Consider the following 20,056-nt stretch of genomic DNA (forward strand, 5'->3'; position numbering starts at 1 on the left):
TAAGAATTTAGACGACAAAATCCAAATGAATGTGAACTAACAGAGCATTATCTACCTTTTTCGTAAATGAATCATAAATGTCCAGGTTAAGATACGCCAAGATTGTGCCATTGTCAATTACTGCCCCTTTTCCATCTCCAAAGCCAAATATACCCGTGGGAAGTTCTATAACTTCATCACCCACCTCAAATTCTCATCTCCATGAATAATACAGACACCACCCACAAAATCAGTGGAACCAAAATCCACAAGAAACTACTCTAAGCCACATACCCATCCCAAAACCCAGCCACAGACCCATCCCAAAACCAAGCCACAACCCCGTTTTCATACCCAAAATTGATGTGGGAAATTTATGGAACTGATAAATATTAAAACCTTCAAATTGAAGAAAAACCGAAGGAAGTAATTTCCCTAACCTCAATCGTGCCCCATGATCTCGGAAATTTAAGGAATATATACCCTAACTTTAAGAAATCCCCTTAAATTGAAGAAATTTGGAAACCTAAACTAACATAATTAGAAGACAGAGAATGGAAACCCACATACTTTTTGAACCTCCAATCGACGCCGCAACCCAAAGTCGGAGAAGGGGTGATGCTTCACGAGCGACCAAGGCAATGGCCGCCACTGGCGACTGGGTAGATCGAGCAAACAGATTAGGGAGGCGTACGCAGGGGCGTGTCTGAGCTTTGAGAGACTCAGAGTGAGATCGAGTCTGAATAAGGGTCTAAGTGAGAGTCTGAGTGAGAATGGGGAGTGTGGTTGTGCCAAAAAAACAAAATTAATCTACCAAAAAAAATTTAAATAAACAATGGAGGGAAATTGACCCGCTCTTAATGTTACTTTAGGTCAACTGATGTTAAGATATCAGTTGACATGTTACACTAATATGTTAATAATACAGTTTACTTTTAATATCAGGTATATTTGGATGGGTGAGCAAAAAACTTAGAGGGGGGGGGGGGAATGTAAACTTAATATATCAGTTCACAATTCAGATTGATATCTTTATAAAATTCCAAGAAAAAGGGAAAACATTATATATTAGATGAAAAAAATAGGTGATGTCTAATTAAATTCATATATCAGCAAAAAAATTAATTGATATTATTAATTTTACAATATCAGTCGCTTTGACATCTGATATAAAAAGAATGATATCTATTGACAATTTTGTTGTAGTGCAATAAAAAAAATAAGGAATGTGGCTACACTGAGTTTCAAACTGCTGCCACCAAGTTGGACCTCAAGTGCTCCACCACCTGAACTAACTTCTCGTCTTGTTTATTTAGTGACATATAATATATTTATAAGGTTTTACCTATTTTACTCTAGCAAATATAAGTTTTTTTTTACCTAACCCTGTGTTGAAGAAAAAATCCGTATGATGATGCAACAACTTAAAAATGATTCAGTTTTTTTGGAGGATGAACATAAGTGATGATGATGAGGTAGTTTACTGATGATCTGCAACAAAGATGACCTGCATAAACAAGAATCAAAGAAAATAGCACCAGTGTAGTACCAGCCGACTACGCTCCAATGATTAAGTCAGTGAAAAGCGAAAGAAGGTGTTTGAGCAAGAACCAGTAAAAACAAATGATGAACTTGAGAGAATCATGAAGAACAAGGCAATATGTCCTCGGTTATTCTCTTAAGTGGGTGTGTCTTTGTTTAGGGTTTTTTTTGTACTCTCTTTTCATGCATATAAGGTGAATTATATAGACAAAGAGGAGGTAAGGTTTAAGTTACCTGCATGATGATGAATGTTAAAGAAGAAACCACGTCACTAACCTGGAATAGTAGCATGCACAGCTACCAAGTATCTTTGTATTTAATGTTGCATTGAATGCAAGCATGGCCTAGTATGATGGGACACTTTAATAGTCAAAACTAGAGCTAGGTTGTCAAGCCATATAGCATGTCACATCAAACTTACTTGAGTGTGGTGGTTCACTTTAGCTGGGACTTCTAGAACATCGGTGGAGCAAAGAGATAGAGCGGAGCTGAGCAAGCAAACATTAATCTTCCTAAGTGTGAAATGCTCTTCTTGGGGAGATTAGATCAATGCAATGGTATGTCAATCCGAGCTGAGCTCACGATACTTAGGAACGGTCTTTCGAGTCCACGAAAAATACCAGTCAAGATGGGCTCGGCTTGGATTAAGTGGTACAAGACGAGTAGTGATGTTGACTCCGATATCATGTATTGCCGAACTGGCATAATGACATAGATGATAGGTTTGGCCAAGTCGACTGCTGAGAGGTCAAAGTACCAAATGGGATCCGTCAGGCCACATGGAAGTATATGGTTGGTTGTTGAATTCATGTGGATTTATCCACAAACACCCTGGTCACTAGCATTTTAGTTTCACACTTTCCCAGCCGCCATCTTTCTCCCAATGCTCTCATAATCTTTGCATCCTCATTTTTTTACATATTTTGTTTCATCTATAGCATATCTTTTTATTTTTTTTGCCAATCATCTAGATTATACTTATATTTTGGCCAATCATTTATATTTTAACAAGGGTTAGGTAGAAAATTACTTATATTTGCTAGAATAAAGTAAGTAAAACCTTATAAATATATTATATGTCACTAAATGAACAAGAAGTTAAGTCAGTTTAGATGGTGGAGCACTTAAGTTTCAACTTGTTCGTTAGTAGTTCGAAACTCAATATAGCCACATTCATTATTTTTTTTATTGACCCCTACCAATATATCATGTCAACAACAAATGTCACATTAGCATTGTCTACGTGGCACTTAACAGTTTTTGAATGAAAATTTTAACATAAGTGCTAATTTGTAAGTTTTTTTTATAGTTAGTTAATGTATTTGAAATGTTTTATAGTTAATGGACCAATTTGAAATATCCTCTATAGTTGGTGGGTGTATTTTGTAATTAAGCCTTTTTAAATGTAGATGTATGATTCTTAATAAAGAAAATAATTTGTGAATGAAACTCCTAAATGCTCTCTTGCTAATAACTCGACACTCAATCACAAAAGTTGGTGTGCACGGTACACGGAGAGGAAAAAAGGCAAATCTTAATCACACGAACTGATCCTATAATTCATGCAATAATTAAATTGAGACTCATGGAGCGGCGGAATGTCAACCGATTGATGTATTAGCTCATCCCACAGATGAGACTATGAGAGAGAAGTGTCACACGCTGGCCCAAATCCGTGCCTTTGGGTGGATAAGTTGGTTAAGAGCAGAGGAGGGTCCGACTTTGAATAGAGTTGCTAATGGCGTCAATCAGCGCTTGTCATTCCTTAGCTACATTGTCTTCTACAAAACCTTTACTATCTCGATCATAAAAAGACCGCTACCTTCATAGCCAACATCAAATCCCATGAAAGGACCTCACCATCTTCACCACTGGCCGGGTACAACAATATTCATCAGCATTAAAACACCAAGACCAATGAGCAGGGTCGTTGGAACATATAGTTCTGAGGTCACTTGCTCAACTTCTTCTTCTTCTTCCACTCTCCCATCGGCTACATTCTCTTGCTCACCTCTAGTTTGGTGATTAATAACTGGTGTGGTATGAGTATGAAGATTTGAGAAATTCGTTAAATTTTGCAAATGGGTTTCTTGTTTTTGGGGATTGCTGTGAATGTTTTGCTTGATAAGCTCGTAAAGAAGTGCAATTTCAAGAGAGTTGGAATTGTCAATCTGGGTTTTCATCATTTAGAGGAAATGCGGCAAAATTAGCTTACTATTGATGAACCTTATTAGCAGACCCCAATGACTTACATGCAATAGTGACATTACATAATTGATTCCTATTACTTTAATTCAAGCAGGCTGAAGAATGTTGTAGAGCACCCAAAGAAGTGCAGGAGTGACCACAAACCACAAAACTTAACCCTGGTAATCACTTGATGCTTCACCAATCATTGCAACCTCACTTGCTGATGCATTTGGCACAAGGAAAAAGCTTGATGCAGTCAGGCCACCAAGACCAAGTCCCACAATGACTCCTTTCTCACTTGCGCATCCTGTTAATTTGGTTCAAAGCTGACCTAAGAATGTTGTGAAGCACCCATAGTATAGCTGGAATGATGGGTAGTAGGAGTGCCAGGGCACGGTTATCGCCTCCTGCAGCATCTGCAATATGTTGTGCAGCCACCACAGGGTCACAAGATATAAAGGTAGAAAGGATGGTACCAGCAATGGCAGTCCTGCTAAGTGAAGTGGAATATTTGGAATTCATAGGCGGTTTGAAGTGGAAGTGAAGCTTCTAGGTAGGTCTTTGAGGGGGAGTGAAGGGAAATCGCTGTTGTGGTTGGTTTGCAAGTGTTCATATTTTTAGACTTAATGGTGAAGCCCCGCCCCAACTCGGGCGGGCATGAGGGAAGAAAATCAGCGATGGGGTGGGAATGGGGAAAATTTCATTCCCCAACTGAACGTTAGAGAACATGAAAATTAGCACTTATTTTCACTGTAGGCAACATTGAAACATGAAAATTGTGGGTAAGTATATGTGCATATGGTTAACAATGTAGCACTTACCAACTATATGCACAATCATCTTTATCCATATGAAGGAAGTCTGCATTCTTCTCATCTTTAATGCACAAAATAAGGCCCTTCTTCATAGGAGTATGAATGTATGATGACTATCACTTCTATGTAAATACAAGTGTATACAAGTTATACACAATTATGCAAACCCAAAAAAATAGAAAGCACATTTAATTAATAGAACAAGATTGTTAATCCACAAGTGCAATGCATCTCATTCTTCTTTTTGTTTTTGTCCAAGCAATGCATCTCATTCTAAACCCAACAATTCACATACTCTATAATTTAAACAAATGGCTGAAAAATCCATTCAAATTTCTAAGCAAAATGCATAATACTACTCGATCACTGTTAGCCCAAACAAATAAATTAGAGTTCAGAAACTTATAAGAACACAAAAAACTAAGCTTAAACCTCCACTACCACATCAAGCTCTGGACTTGCAACGAAGACGATTCTTGAGCTTCCTATACTTATGCATGTTCATCTTCTTCTTCCTCTTCTTAACATCAGCCCAAAAACTGAAAAAGAATAGAAAAGAAGATCACATTCGAAGACTGTATCGAAATCTTGGTTACTTACCAGGAAGAAAGAAAAAAACATTATGTAGTTAACAAAGCATGAACGCTTTGTATGAATCATTGTTATAAGAAACACTTGCCTTCATCAACCGCATCTTCAGAGTTCACCAAAGTCGTTGTCCTTGTCAGCTTGAGTTGTTGAACGTCTTCTCCTAAAAGTACAACTTTACCATTAAGATTGAAAGGAACAAGCACAGAAGTTTTTCTTAAAGAATGAGTTTAATTGAATTACAATGGCAACTCACATAATTGTATTTTCTATTTATCCACACATCTCATTTGTATAAACAAGAAGATATTTGCATTAAGGGTTCAAGAGACTGATTACATGACGACTGCAGATTGAATCCTCCTACGATTCATATCTGGGAAACTATATGATTCCCGATTAATGAATTCTGCAGATAGGAATGGATTCCATTCTAAGTCGTACGAGAGGAATACTCGAAAAGTCGCTACTCGTACACACCCACCAAAAGTATTAAATCCAGAGTACACTAAGCACATAAGTCCATCGTCGTCCAAAGGCAAAATGAAGCTTGGATAGTATATTTTTTGCAGAGGATCATCGAAAATCTTCGACAAATTGCATAGGATGGTATCAATGGTGGGTAGGCCAGTGTTGTCCACCTTATACACATCAAGTCTTTCCATCCCATATGGCATGCCAATTAGATGTTGGTCATCAAACTTTACAAATCCGGAGACTGAAGGTTGGTCCAAGTCCACTGAGTTATTTGCACACGTCCATTCCTCTTTATGAGTGTCAAACAAATAGAAGGATTGACACTGCCATAAGTGAACAAGAAGAAAGTGGCCCCAACTGCAGTACTCATATATGTGCCTATTTGCTGAACGATCATCTGAAAACGAGGAATATGGGAAAGGTGGATTTGGGAGAATTTTCCATATCCCGTTATGCAGGACCTCAAAAAGAAATGGTGGTTGTTGTTGATTCGCAATCCCGTAATGCCTGGTGGACAACACATATGTTTTCCCCTCAAGATTGACCACAATGGGATCAATCTTGGGACCCAAAAAATTGGGAGTTTTAGATCGGTAGCAGTGGATGGATTCATCCTTGGGTTCACATACAAGAACATGTGTGTTACCCAAACCTGTATCATCCATCCTTTTCAGGCCATTGGCATCTGCATAGCACCACCTACCCCCCAACAGATATAACTCTGAATTTAGTACAACTAGCCTCGAACCAAAGAGTGATATACCATCTATTGTTAAGGGAAAATTATCTAAAAATTGAAACTCAGACTTATTACTTTCCAGTATTTTTCTTTTTCTCTTCCTTTCCAGTAATTTACCAATATATAGACAGCATATTTTATCATCAATCTGCAAGTATAAAAAACTGTCCTTGAGTGGTTGAGAGGATTTACCCACACCCCCAAGCCCGGAGCTTGACTCCCCCCTCCTCCCAGACATAATAACATCACGATTTTCCATCGTAAATTTTCAGGCAATCTGAAGCAAGCTTACCTGTAGATCGGAAACAAAGACAACTGAGAGAGAGTGACTGAGAGGAATGAGATGAGACCAAAATCAAGAGAACTGTGAAGCGATGAGCGATTGAGAGAGGTAGTGTACTCTGATTGAAGAGTTAGGGTTGTGGAGTCTTTTATTTTGACAGCTGCTATTTGCACACTTTTTTTTTTTCTTTTTGCACACATTTTTCTCTTACACACCTCCTACCATCTTCTAAAATTTAAAATTTCTCTTTTACACACCCCTTCCATTACCAAAATACCCCAACCTCATTAATCTCACCAAAATTTTTCATTACACACCTACCTAATCCAAATACTACACACCCCACCCCAAATATGAATTTTTAAATTTAAAAAAAAAAAAAACACAAAGAACAAAAAAAAATGTTGAAACCAGCCCAGCCCCTCCCTCAGCCTCTGCCATCCCAGCCCCTCCCCCTCCCTCACCCACCCCGACAACCTCTCTCCCTTCCCCTCCCTCACCGACCACCTCCCACCCACTCTTTTTCCCTCACCTGACCACCTCCATCTCTCTCTCTCTCCTCCCCGCAACACCGACCCTCGTATTTCTCTCTCATCCTCGCAGCACCTCCTCTTCCCCCACAACACCAACTTAAAAAAAAAAAATATTGCAGGTTCGGCAGACCAGTGCCGAACCCGTCAGTTTCGTTCGACAGGTACCCACCGAACGAACCAGGTTTGTTCGGTCCCACGAACGATCCGAGAGTACCACCGGACTCAGAACAACGAGAGGATGATGATGGTGGCAGAGGGGAGCGGCAACGCCGGCACTATGCAGTCGGGTCATCTCTGGGCTTGGGGGTTTTTCTGGGTTTCTAGGTGATCGGAGGAGCAGGGGAGGAAGATAGGAGAAGAATGGGACCGGTCTCGCCGCCATCGGTGGCCGGACGGCGAATAAATCGCCGGTCAACCGATCAGCTGAAAGAGAAGGAGAGTGAAGTCGGGGGGGAGAGGAGAGAGAGACTGCTTCTGAATTTGGGTTTTAAAACACCCCTTAACACAAATTTATCAAATTGCCCTTAACATCGTGCGTATGTATCTCTCAAATCGTAAACCCAATGGACGCATGCTACACGTCTAAGCTGTCGTGGGTTGGAAACCTATCCAACAAACCCAAGTTTGAAATTAAAAGTCCATTAATTTCAAAAATCAATTTTAGATCAAGCCTAATTAAAATAAAATTAACCCAAAACATTTTATTTCTTCTCTAATAAATTCTCCAATTTTTTTTAAAGTTAATCCCAATTATTTAAATATTTTCCGAATAAAAACTTCAGAATGGGGTCTCACAGCAACACATCTTTGGGATATTATCTTGATTTTCTCTAACACTCAAAATTAATTCCATCATTAATATTCAATAAAATATACACATATTTCAATAATATCACCTATAATTAATAATAATTTTCTTAATTTTTCCTCAGATTTTCATTCAACTGTCTAAATTGATCTTAATCGACGGTGCAAAACATAGGGCTCTACACTCTCTGTCAAAACTCATTGTCCAACCATAGTTAACGCTTTCTTTTTTATCAGTCACAAGACTCACAACTATAATGAGAAAAACTTATTTATTACAAATTTATACATTCATGTGTCTATATTCTCATTACTTGTTAGATCATTTAATAAGAGAAATAGAGATAATAAATAGAATTAATAAATATATGAAAGTTTTAACTCCAAATTAATCTCCAACCATGACACACTATGCATGCAAATCTTTAACAACTAAATTGATGAACCTTCCCCTCACTCCAGTCACCGACCCAAATGACCATGTTGAACTTTGAAGCATACAAAATTCGGAAGACTACAAAACTCGGAAGACATAAAAATCCCAAAAGGGTTGAAAATTAAATGAATACTTAAATGAAAAGAAAATAAATACCTTTTTTTTATTATATTAATAATATGTTTGATAAAAAAAACTGATGAGTTTATTCAATGGTGTTAATATATGAATTATGTATGAGTAAAACATTTATTCAATTTTTGTTATCATTATAGTTTGATAGCAATATTGCTAACCACCTATTAGTTGTTTGACATGTGTCATATATAGTAATCATTGATAATTATGATTAATTATTAAATAAATAATATTTTTTAATCAGACTCATTCAAATAAGGATGTTATTGTTTTGAGAAAAGTAGAACATTTTTTTGTGTGTAACACACGGTAATGTAATTCGATTATCATAATCATTGATTTTTTCGTTTTTTTTGTCATCCATGTCATAATAAAATTAAACAGTTTAACATGATTATAATTCTTTATTAAATAACAGTTTGATATCTCTCTTTCATTTTCTTTTTTCATTACAAAAGGTCAATTAATACTCAGTAGTTTTATTTTCTTTTTCTTTTTTTGAAATGAATACTCAATAGTTTTATAAATAAGACTAAATCAATGCCACAGAAGATTGGCCCACAATTTCCCAATTTGTAATCTGTAGGGCCGATACTATTTTCTTGATGCAAATTAAACATTATTTTATTCTCAATAACCGATTGAAAAGAAAAAAGAACAAAAAATAAAAAATAAAAAATCAAATGGGTTCCAAAATCAAAATCAGAAAGGTTCTCACAAATAGTCACAATTAGTCAAAAAACAATAGTCGATTTGAAAACAAAGAAGAGAATAAGGGAGTTGGGATTTGACTTCCTAAAGTGTGAAACACTCACGAGGCAGCAGGCTACGCTAATTGCTGAACAAACAAGCTCCAAAAAAGCAAATAAAACTTTTCTATTTGTCGACGAAAACAATGCGTTTCAGTGTAAGTGAGGGTACAGAGTAATAGTACAGGGGAGGGGCATATGGGCACAAACATGCAGCAAAGGGCACAGCAGATGCAGCAGAGATTGTTGGTCTGCAGAACCTGAGCGAGAGAGAGAGAGAGAGAGAGAGAGAGAGAGAGAGAAACAAAATACCACAACCGGCTAAAGCTGATCGTTCCCTCTCTAGCATTTATTGCTCTCACACACACACACTCACACAGTCATACAGAACATATGTATATGTATATGTATACATACGTGTATACGTATAGTCGTACCTGTACTTTGGCTGAGAGAGAGCGAAGAAGAGGATATTCCGATTGGAATGTGGGGAGTCCTGAATCGGATCCTATCCTCCTCTCTAAGGGCTAAGGAGTAATTCTCATATATGTATTCAATTTCTTTTACTTCTTATTTAATTAATTAATTAAAGCTTTAAAGTTAATCACTTAATCAGAGGGATTAAGATTAAATGAGCTATATGCTATTGGTATCGTCTTCCATATGCTGCGCAAGGGCATTGTTCCTGAGGTTGTTGAAGAAGGGTCATACAAAGTATTATGCCTATAAACTTTAATATAACGGAATTGGAAATAGAAAGTTAGTTATGGGCTTTAGTTGGGCTTTGTCAGGCCAGGCCTCATTGTGGATGCCCAAATATCAAAAAGGAAAACAAGAAACTGTTTTCAGAAATGATATCAAACAAGCCCTAATTATCTCATACACCATAACCCATCCACCTTAAAAGAGTACTTTAAACAGTAGAGAGAGAGCTCATGGGCAACAACAAACATGAGAGAGAAGCAATCTAAAAATACATGTTCTTCTCAAGAAGCTGCAGCCTGGGTCAAAGAGCCATCCGCAGCCGATGATCCAAAGGAGGGTAGGAGCCACCCCTTCTCCTGTGCGTGCTCCACGTAGAAGCTGAATTTCTCCCTCGCATTTGGAATGTCAAGAGCCAAATCGTAAACCCCCTAATGGAAAAATTTATTTAAAAGTAAACACCCCCCCCCCCCCAAAAAAAAAAAGAAACACAAGTCCACAAATGGGTACTCTGCTAGTAGCAAAACTGTTGCCTAAAACACAGAATTTTCAATCCACCTAATCAGAATATGTAAATTGTAAATTCAAGAAATATACTGGGAAAAAAAATATGAGAGGCTTATCAGAAGATTGCAAAACGAACTCTAAAATCCTCTTGTCCCACTTTCTTCTCCTTGGGAATGAGTTTTCTTCCTCCTTCCAACCATTGTTTGGCGCATATGTATTCAACAAATGAAATGTCTCAAATTCGGCTAAGATGACCCGGCCATCTGGTTCATGCTTTGAAGCTAACAACAAAGAAAACTGTATTAAAGGACTGTTTTTCAATGTGCAAGTGAATAGAAATAGTACTTGGGGATAGACATCCAAACACAAAGATGATTTCCCAGTACATGGATGGGCCACAATATATCCATGCATGCATTCCATCTTCTCAGTTGAAAAATATTGTTTTCCAAGAAAGTTTAAATTAATTTTATGCAATTTCTAAAAGCATATAGTTCATTGTTCTTTACATAATCATTTTGATACTTACATATATAAATACGCAGTCAAACAAGAGAACGAAACAATGAATAACTTATATTTAGGTAGCAAAGATGTTCACAACTTGTAAATAAGGCAGTCAGAGTCAATATAGACTTTCAATGGGTGCCTTCTAGTAACAAAAACAGATTATTAACCAGCAAACCTTTTCTGTCAAGATTGAAATACACTTTTTGTGGTTGGAAACACTTCTTTACAAACAATGCAGTTCCTGCATACTTTGAATCTGAAAGGGACCACCAAACACGATAATTTCCAAAGGGTGGACTTGATAGGGCACGCATCCTTATCTGCATAATTTGAATAAGGAAAAAGAAAACCAACATGTACATTAGTAGTAATCATAGTTTTGAGCCTCTTTGCATGACAATGACCAAACTTACAAGTGGCTAGAAAACTTAAATATGTGAAGAACATGGAATGAAGGGATGGTGAATTCAACTCAATTAATGAAACTTAGTAGTATGAGAACCTCTTAATAGTATGCTACCCTGTGAAAACCAACAACTCTCAAGAGAACAAACTCCTTGGTGTAGAACTTGCACGGAAGGTATAAAACACACTTAAGCTAATCAGCAACTCCAAGCTATCTAGAGTACTAATTGGGTAAAGTATTAAGTTTTTGTGGTGTCATCATATAAAGTTATATGCTTTCAGCATGACAATGATCAAGATAAGAATGGAACAGTTCAACAGGCACAGTGGCAAACTAGCTCCCACCCACAGAACTTAATTCATAAAAGTATCACAAGTGTAAACCTGCTTTTCTTCATGTGATCATCTATTGTCATCTTTCAACTCTCCTGGGTTTTTAGGTGCACCCTTTGAACCAGTAGCCGGCATCCTTACTTCCTAATATTAATTTGCAGTTAGAAGGTTCTTGCAAATATAATTTCCAAGGTGATTTCTTTTAGAATCAATATTTAGCAAAAAAAAGAATATGAACGAAAATATGGACCGAAAAAACAAACTAAAATAAAGAAGTCCATTAACATGCTTGAGTTTGACTCAGAAATTAGATCACGATAATTACAAAATATACATCTACGAATACATATGATTTGGTCTACAAAAAATAAACTAAAAGCACCAATCTTTCTTTCCACCTTATTCCTCCTTCAATGAAATGAATAAAATGACATGATAAAGTACACAAACGACCCAAATAAAATCTTATGAACTAGAACATAATCAGAATGACTTAAACGTTTAAAACTAAAAGAAAAACAAATTACCAACTGTGACCCTTACTGCTACAAGTTCATCAAATTCCCAAAAGCCCAGCTACAAAACTTCCCCTACATCCCAAAACATAAAAAAGACCCAAACATCAAGTACCCATATCTCATGACACCAAAAATAAACGAAACCATACACACTTGCCAGTACACACACTACTACAAAATAGCAATCAGACAACGGATTTTCACCGTTGTCTGAGTTTATAATTTACCGTCGTCTAATCGAGTGTTGTCTATTCATACCCCCAATAGACAACGGATAAAATCCGTTGTCCTGGTGCACCTACACAACGGTTATAGATGTACCACCGTTGTATATACAACCTTTAAAATCAATGATTTGGAAGATACCGTTGTTGAGTGCCAATTTAAACATCGGTTTATATTTAAAAACCGATGTGTATATATATGTTAAACAACGGTTATGTTAAGTAAAGAATTGGTTTTACAACTATTTTAGATACAAACACGAGGTGAAATACCCATGAAGACAACGATTTATTGATAATAACCGTTGTGTAGGCTATTGAAAATAGGTATACTGCCATGTCTATAGGTCTTTCATACTACGGTGTTTACATGAAACCGTTGTATGAATGCATTAAAAACATCAGGTTTTAACCATATAACCGTTGTATATACTTATTTGGTACATCGGTTTTGAGTTAGAAACTGTTGTATGAAGGCATTTAGCACAATGGCTTTTTAAGGTTTGTATTGTATGCTTATGGATTAGACAATGGTTTCTGATATTGAACAATTGTAAGTTAAGGGTATAGACCACGCTTTTGATCGAAAAACTGTTGTATAATGTGCCTGTTTACATCTGTTTTAAGAAGCTCCCAATTGTCTTTGACCACAATGCAATTATAAACAAAGATGCACAATCTGATGAGATAGATTGTTTTGGTACAACCATTGTTCCAAATTGATTCCTTTCATAATTAACATTCCTAATAAATTATACATTTACAAAATACCATTTACAATAATAAAGAATTGAAATTTATAAAGTACCAAATAATATAAAATATTTCAAGGTAGTAATTGTATATATGCCTTAACCCAATTCCATTTACAAAACCAACCATGCCATACACAAAAACCCTCCATATATGCCTTTCCAAAATATCAAGCATCAATCTAATCTACCAAATTGCTGCCATATATCAAAAGTATTATCCAGCAAAGCTAGCCTATTAATCATTAATATCCCCAAGCTAATCTAACAAAGTAATCAATCATATATATACTCCAAGCTAGTCTAACTAAACACAAGGCCTACAAAATCAAGTCAAAAAGGTGTCATATATGCAATAATCCAACATTAGTCTACATATACTGCCCCACAAAGTTTGCCCATTTAGCCCGGACTTCATTGATATCTAGCTTCTTGGGTATAAGTGTTGTCCTTCCTCCGCTCCCACTGAAACAAGGCAAAAAATGGAGTACTAATTAACCCAAAATGCAGACAGTCCAGTAGAAAGAAAAAAAATAAAGAATATGCCCAATAAGGAAATATAATATATGATAAAATTAAAACTTCTACTCATTAATTGCTTCGCATAGAATGAACAACTTGTACCTGCATTGCAAGATATTGAGGACAATATCATTAGGATCAACTGCACATGACCATTCTGCACAACCCATGTCCTCTCTTCTTCCTCATTTCATAAACAAAAGCATCAATTTCCATTTCCCATATTGTTCAAAGGCACATAATAATCCTCCTACAATTGAGTAGGAAAATAAAGCAAATGAATTCTTTCACTTAACTAAAAAAATCAATAAAGCAATAAGAAACCATATCATTTCCAAAAAAGCAATAAAATAATGGAACTCACTGCCACAGCATGTTTTACCAAATTGCAAAATATTATAAGATGAAGAGATCATTCTCTAAAGCACACAGTAGTGAATGACTTATTAAAAAAAATGAGTCATTATATCCAAAAAATGAGTCATTATATCCAAAAGAATAAAAACAGTATATGAAGCAATATGGTTCCTTTACCTTCTTTACAATCTTGTTCACACTTTCTTTTTGCTTGATTCCCACTATAATGGCCAATAAGTTTGTTGATGACTTTGAGTTCTAAACAAAAGGAGTGCAGACTGCAGAGCATACATCAACATTCAAATCACAGTGAGCAGTAAAAAATTGCATTACTTACAACCCTATTCAGTGCATATCCACTGTAAATGCAGCTAAATGAGATTAAATTAAACCCAAGTATCAAATTCTCAGGCACCCTAAAAAGTTATATTATCACTACAATCAACATATAAATATTGGCTCACCTTTTTATGGGCCCCATAATTGTTGCAGTCTGCAGAAAATGTACTCTCATCAGTAAGTAATTAAAATAACCAAAAAAATAGGTGCTAACAACATCTTACTTTCTAGTAATAGAACCTCATTAAATCACATTACTTCTACATGGCTATTTGGCAAGGAAACATCATCGTTTAGTACTTGGATTTAACCAAAATTTAGACTTCTAAGCTGTACTCTGGGCTTGCAAAGCTACAATATTTGGGGGGGCGGAAAAAAAAAAAAAACAAAGTACAGATTACTTTGTAAAGCAACATGAAAATTTTACAAACAGTCGGAAATAAACCTATACAAAGAAGAATTACATGATCTTAGCTGCATTTGCAGTACATGTACAAATAATTTTGGGATAACTAAACAAAACCATCATAAAAATCCAGAGATTTAAGGTCTGATGGGTAAATAAAATTGGAGAAAAAAAAACAGAAATAAATAAAAATTGCAGATTACCTTCAAATGAGAACCTAGAGCAATCAACCTACACACAATCCGTTAAGAAACCAAATGATTCAACTGAAATCTGAAACCCAAAAACCAAACTAAGAAGCAAAATTATAGGCCTCGACCCTAGATGATATATTGATAATATTCCAGCATTAAACCTTCATGCATTCTCATTAATATATGCCCATAGTATACCCATAGAAAACAAGCATACATTTACAATCACTACAAGAAAACTGAGCAATGGCAACCTACTTTTTACCAACTCTTTTGGACACTAACCAACCATTTAGAGTTGCACAAGGGATTACCAACGCTGCAGCAACACTTAAGCCAAAGGATGCAGCAACAATTGCAGATTGATACTCACAAAGATGAAGGCAATTAAAGGACCTATATAAACTTGTTCTTACTTATCAATCATCTCATTTCCTGAAATAAGATGTACAATGCTAACAGTAAACATCTAAAAAAAAGAGAAATCATAAAGAAAGTTAGACCATTACAAAGAAACACATGCAAAAGAACTGAGCATGATTTTGGGGCTGTTTCTCTTGTTCTCCTTTTCTTCTTTTCTACTACATCTTCTTTGGGATTAAGTCTCAAAGAATGTTGAACAATTTAAATTCAGTTTTCGTATTGAATTCAGATACTCAGCCCAAAAAATTAACTTGAACATCTATATACTAAATAATGTCATTATGGAAATAAAAAGTCTGGTCATCGGGAGTGAGAGCAAACAGAGATGATTGGAGGGACACAATTATGCACCAATTTAACAAAGAAACATCACATCATCATTAACCATGAGGTGAGCTACCAGAGAGTACTACTTGATCAAACCTTGATCCCATGGAATGTGAATTATGATAGTGATGACTCTATCAATCTTTATGCCTTACCAGTTATTGAATCAACTAGTTGACTCTAAAACACTTGCTATGTGGTCTTATACACTATTATAATCCTTGATAATTTTGTATATTTACAGAATTTGAACAATGTGAAACTTAAGAGTAACAATGGCAAATTGATACTCACAAAGATGAAGGCAATTAAAGGACCTATGTAAACTTGTTCTTGCTTATCAATCATGCCATATCCTGAAGTAAGATGTACAATGCTAACATTAAATGGAAACACAAACTGTACTTGCTAAAAAAGTCACCCAAGACAAGTAAAGTCATCCAAGCCACCACCAACAAGAGCATGGTGCAAAGCACAAAGCTGTACCTGCTAAAAAAAGAAGGAAAACGATTATGGTAATCAGAAGAGGTAAAACCAGTTAAGAAAATCAAGAAAACATCACACTATTCAAGATGCAAAAAAAAAAAAAAAGCACAAATGATGGCATAATTACTTCAAGCTTTGCAGAATCTTGAATGTTGTTGACTTAGAATCTCGTTGTCAACAAACCCTGTTGCCAAAGCAATTTTGGCTTCTTCTTTGCCTACAAAAGAAGCATCAAACAATAAACATACTCTTATGTCATCCTCATCACTACATTATACCCAAAACTGAAATAAAATTCCTACTTCCTCTGCATATGCTTATCCCAAATAGAAATTAAAAACTGAAACCTTGCACAAATCATACCCCAAAACTGAAACCCAAAAATCAAAATAGAAATTTAAAAACTCATGATAGGATTTCCTTACCTCAAGCAAGCACAATCAACAGCCTATACCAAAAATATAAAATTAACACATAAAAACTACACAGAAAACTAAGTTAAAAACTGTTAAATAAAGAAAAGAATTGAGGAATAAGAAAACAACACCAAATATGGTGGTGACAGTAGGGCAGTGGGTCGCATTAGTTCCTGTAGAAACATTAAAGGAAAATGAAAATTTTTATATTACAAACATAAATAATAGAAACCCAAAGAACTAAAAAAAAAAACAAAACACAAACCAGTATATATGCTCCTGTTGTTATAATATAACTGCAATAACTAATAAGTATATATGGATCTTAAAAAAAAGTTATTTTTAAATGGATGGCACTCAATCTAGGAAAATATCATAACAAGAGAAATAAGAAGCAGCAAAAATGCTTACGCTGCCCATTGCACCCCATAGCTAGCAAATACTGAGGAAATGGGAGTCTCCGAATCTATGGCAGAAAAACATATTTACATCAAAATAAAAATTAAAAAGAGAACACCAAGTTTCTTTTATCTAACCATCACACTCAAAACACGAACAGGGAACCCTTGTTAGGCAAATCAGTTTTGTTTTTTCCAGACCATCATAGACCACAAAAGCCCCAAACACCCCAACTCTCTTAACCCTAAAATTGCAAAATCGATTTAAGTTTTGAAAACCCTAACCTGTCACAAGAAAGAACGCACCAAATAGAAGCTTCCTTCAAGCTCAGATCCACAATGGTCCATCTTTGGAGTTCCATTTTTACGCTTCAGAGAGAGGGAGGGAGGGAGGGAGAGGGAGATAGAGAGAGAAAAAGAGAGAGAGAGAGAGAAAAAGAGAGAGAGAGAGAGAAAAAGAGAGAGAGAGAGAGAGAAAGAGAGAGAGAGAGAGAGGAGAGCGAGAGCGAGCGAGAGCGAGCAAGAGAGAGAACAGAGGGTTGAGGGTTTTGTTTGGCGAGAAAGAGAGGGTGAGAACTAAGGGTGAGGGTCGAGCTTCAATAATAAGGAAATAAGAAGAAAGAGCAGATCGATGGACGGCGAAGATGGAGATCGAATGGGGGATGAGTATCTGAATGTAGGTGAAGTCTCATAGGGCTTTGACCAAATTAGACTTAATGCGCGAGGACTGTTCATTAGTGCGCCTCCGCTTTTGTACAAATACAAAGACCCGCAAATTCTTTATTTTCTTATAACTTACCCAATACAACAGTTTTGTCCAAAACTATTGTGTAATAATTTAAGAAAAATCTCAAGACTGAATACCATTGGATATTATATGTTCATATAACGGTTTTTACAAAACCGTTGTGTATTAAATTAAGATAACGGATAAAATACTAACCGTTGTCTATTGACTGTTGTCTATTTATATAATTGTAGTGGTGACACATCCATCAATGCCTCTCAACCCCCAAACGAAAACAAGCCAAATTTTGAAGTGGGTACATATAACTAGAGAGAATGGTTCACCTGTATTGCAATGACATCGGGGTCAAAGCTGGTGATGAACTTAGTGAACTCAGGCCAGTAGTTCTTAACCCGAAGAAGAAAGCTGTTGGCATTCCACGTTACAAACTTGAGTGGCTCTTTCTCGGTGTCCTCCCCCGATATTTCTCCATTTCTGGAGATGATGAAAGAGTCGGTTTCTTGGCAAAGCCATCTTTCTCCACTGGTTGAAAGAACTGTTTCATCGTCTCCCAACAGTGTTTGCTAAGCTCTGAGCTCTAACAGTGTTTGTTCCCCCATTGGAACAAAAGTCCCAGTCCTCGTTTATATATTTTTTGGTGTTGTAAAAGTATGTAGAACATATGGTTTGTGAAAAAGAGAGGCAGAGAGAATATGATCTGTCAATTTCATTCATCTTATAATTATCCTTATATAGTTGTAGGGTTTTGAATATTTATTAGTATGCCCCTACAACTAATTACAGGAATAGCCACACATAATAATATGTTTACAACAGTACTTTCCCTTGGATATTCCATGTCATTAGTGTTGTCTCTGCTATGCGCTTCTAAGTTGGCTCGTTAAAACCTTGCCAGGTAATAAAAACCCTGTGGGAACAAAAACAACCCTGGTCGAAGGAAAAAGAATGCAACTCGCGTGAGTGTGGAGTAGTCGCATAAGAACCTCGAAAGTAGGTGAAGTCATATCTTCTGGATCATAACCAGATAGTATGTCTAGGAATCTAATTTGATTTGGATTGCTTATTTCCATTTTGGCCAGTTGGCTCGACGTTAACATTCATCAATGGAGCAAGGTTCGAGGTCATCACTAGTTATGATTTCGGTAGCTACCGCGAATACAAATATATTATCGATGATAATCTTGTTTCGATTACGGAGCTCACTTAAGCATGCATAATTTATAGAGATCTTTATGTTCTCGGGAGTAGGTTCAAACGTTGGAGCGTCCCCCAACGTCGTCTCTTCTGGGACGGACCCATAATCCGGAACTATTTCGTGAGATTGATCGGTTGAGATCGCGATGTCAAGAGAACACGTTTGTGCCAAATTTATCCTCTTTCGGGGATAAGAGTCCTTCGAACCTAGTGATCTACCTCGCTTCTGGGCAGGGACATATGACTGGTTAACGGCTATGGCCGTACCTCGTCCATCTGGGATGACACATCCTTCGGGGACGGATATCCTTGCAAACACGTTTGCAGTAGGTATATGTGATCTCGTCATTTTAGCTAGATCAGAGAATGCGTTTGGCATATTATGGGCTATACTCTGTAGATCTAGAATTCTCCGCACTTCGTTATCACATTGTACGGTTCGGTCATCGAGATAAGACATAGTGGGGACATTCCACGTCAATTCACGTCGTTCTTCAGGAACGGTGACATAGAGAATATCCTTAAAAATCAACAACGTTCTTCTGGAACATGGAGAATATAAGGCCTCATTAATGGTAAATTCAGTACCATTGGACAACATAAAATGGGCTTTGTCATGACCCTCTATCAGGTTAGATTGGCCTGATATGGTTGTCACAGAGGTATGAGTAAGCAATAAGTTTGAAAAATACTTTCGATCTTGGAGTATAGTGTGCATAGTAGCACTGTCTGCCAGACAACAAACTTCCCCACTAAACATGCTTATTCATAAATTTAATTCAATGGATCACATGTATGAATAATATTATTAAATTAAATCATATTCGAGCATAACCAAATTTTCAGAACAAATAATCCAAGTCATAAACACCAAAATAATCCGATTAGAAACATTATTCAGAAAATAAATACGGCACAAGTGCCGATCATATCCATGCCATCGAGCTTCTAATCCTCGAATTGCCCAGTTTCAGCCTGAAAATCAGTGACCTCTAAGGTGATATCTATAGGGAATGATC

The 20,056-nt window shown here is 36.4% G+C and overlaps 1 protein-coding gene, 1 long non-coding RNA gene and 1 pseudogene across 7 annotated transcripts; all 3 read right to left on the reverse strand.

The window, feature by feature from the left end:
- Positions 1–4,854: 4,854 nt before the first annotated feature.
- LOC147286344 (uncharacterized) lies at positions 4,855–6,721 on the reverse strand. Its single transcript, XM_086242311.1, has 3 exons — positions 5,454–6,721; positions 5,206–5,277; positions 4,855–5,065 (listed from the first exon to the last, which is right to left on the reverse strand). The coding sequence occupies exons 1-2, from the start codon at positions 6,587–6,589 to the stop codon at positions 5,223–5,225; spliced, it is 1,191 nt and encodes a 396-aa protein (XP_086098437.1). The 5' UTR covers positions 6,590–6,721; the 3' UTR covers positions 4,855–5,065; positions 5,206–5,222.
- A 3,541-nt stretch (positions 6,722–10,262) lies between these two features.
- Positions 10,263–18,387, reverse strand: LOC147286345 (DNA-(apurinic or apyrimidinic site) endonuclease-like; annotated as a pseudogene).
- Positions 13,319–17,751, reverse strand: LOC147286346 (uncharacterized). 6 transcript variants are annotated; one of them, XR_015121903.1, is made up of 10 exons: positions 17,381–17,739; positions 17,109–17,163; positions 16,829–16,870; positions 16,707–16,729; positions 16,409–16,498; positions 16,090–16,284; positions 14,571–14,599; positions 14,284–14,384; positions 13,852–13,999; positions 13,320–13,692 (listed from the first exon to the last, which is right to left on the reverse strand). It is a non-coding gene; the product is annotated as an uncharacterized LOC147286346 (long non-coding RNA). The 6 variants fall into 6 exon arrangements; XR_015121906.1 differs by having other exon boundaries at positions 13,319–13,692; positions 16,201–16,284; positions 16,707–16,870; positions 17,381–17,751; XR_015121905.1 differs by having other exon boundaries at positions 16,090–16,281; positions 16,707–16,870; positions 17,381–17,740.
- Positions 18,388–20,056: the final 1,669 nt, after the last annotated feature.

Source organism: Dryas octopetala, chromosome 4 (genome assembly GCF_963921425.1).
Source record: "Dryas octopetala chromosome 4, drDryOcto1.1, whole genome shotgun sequence".
NCBI lineage: Eukaryota > Viridiplantae > Streptophyta > Magnoliopsida > Rosales > Rosaceae > Dryas > Dryas octopetala.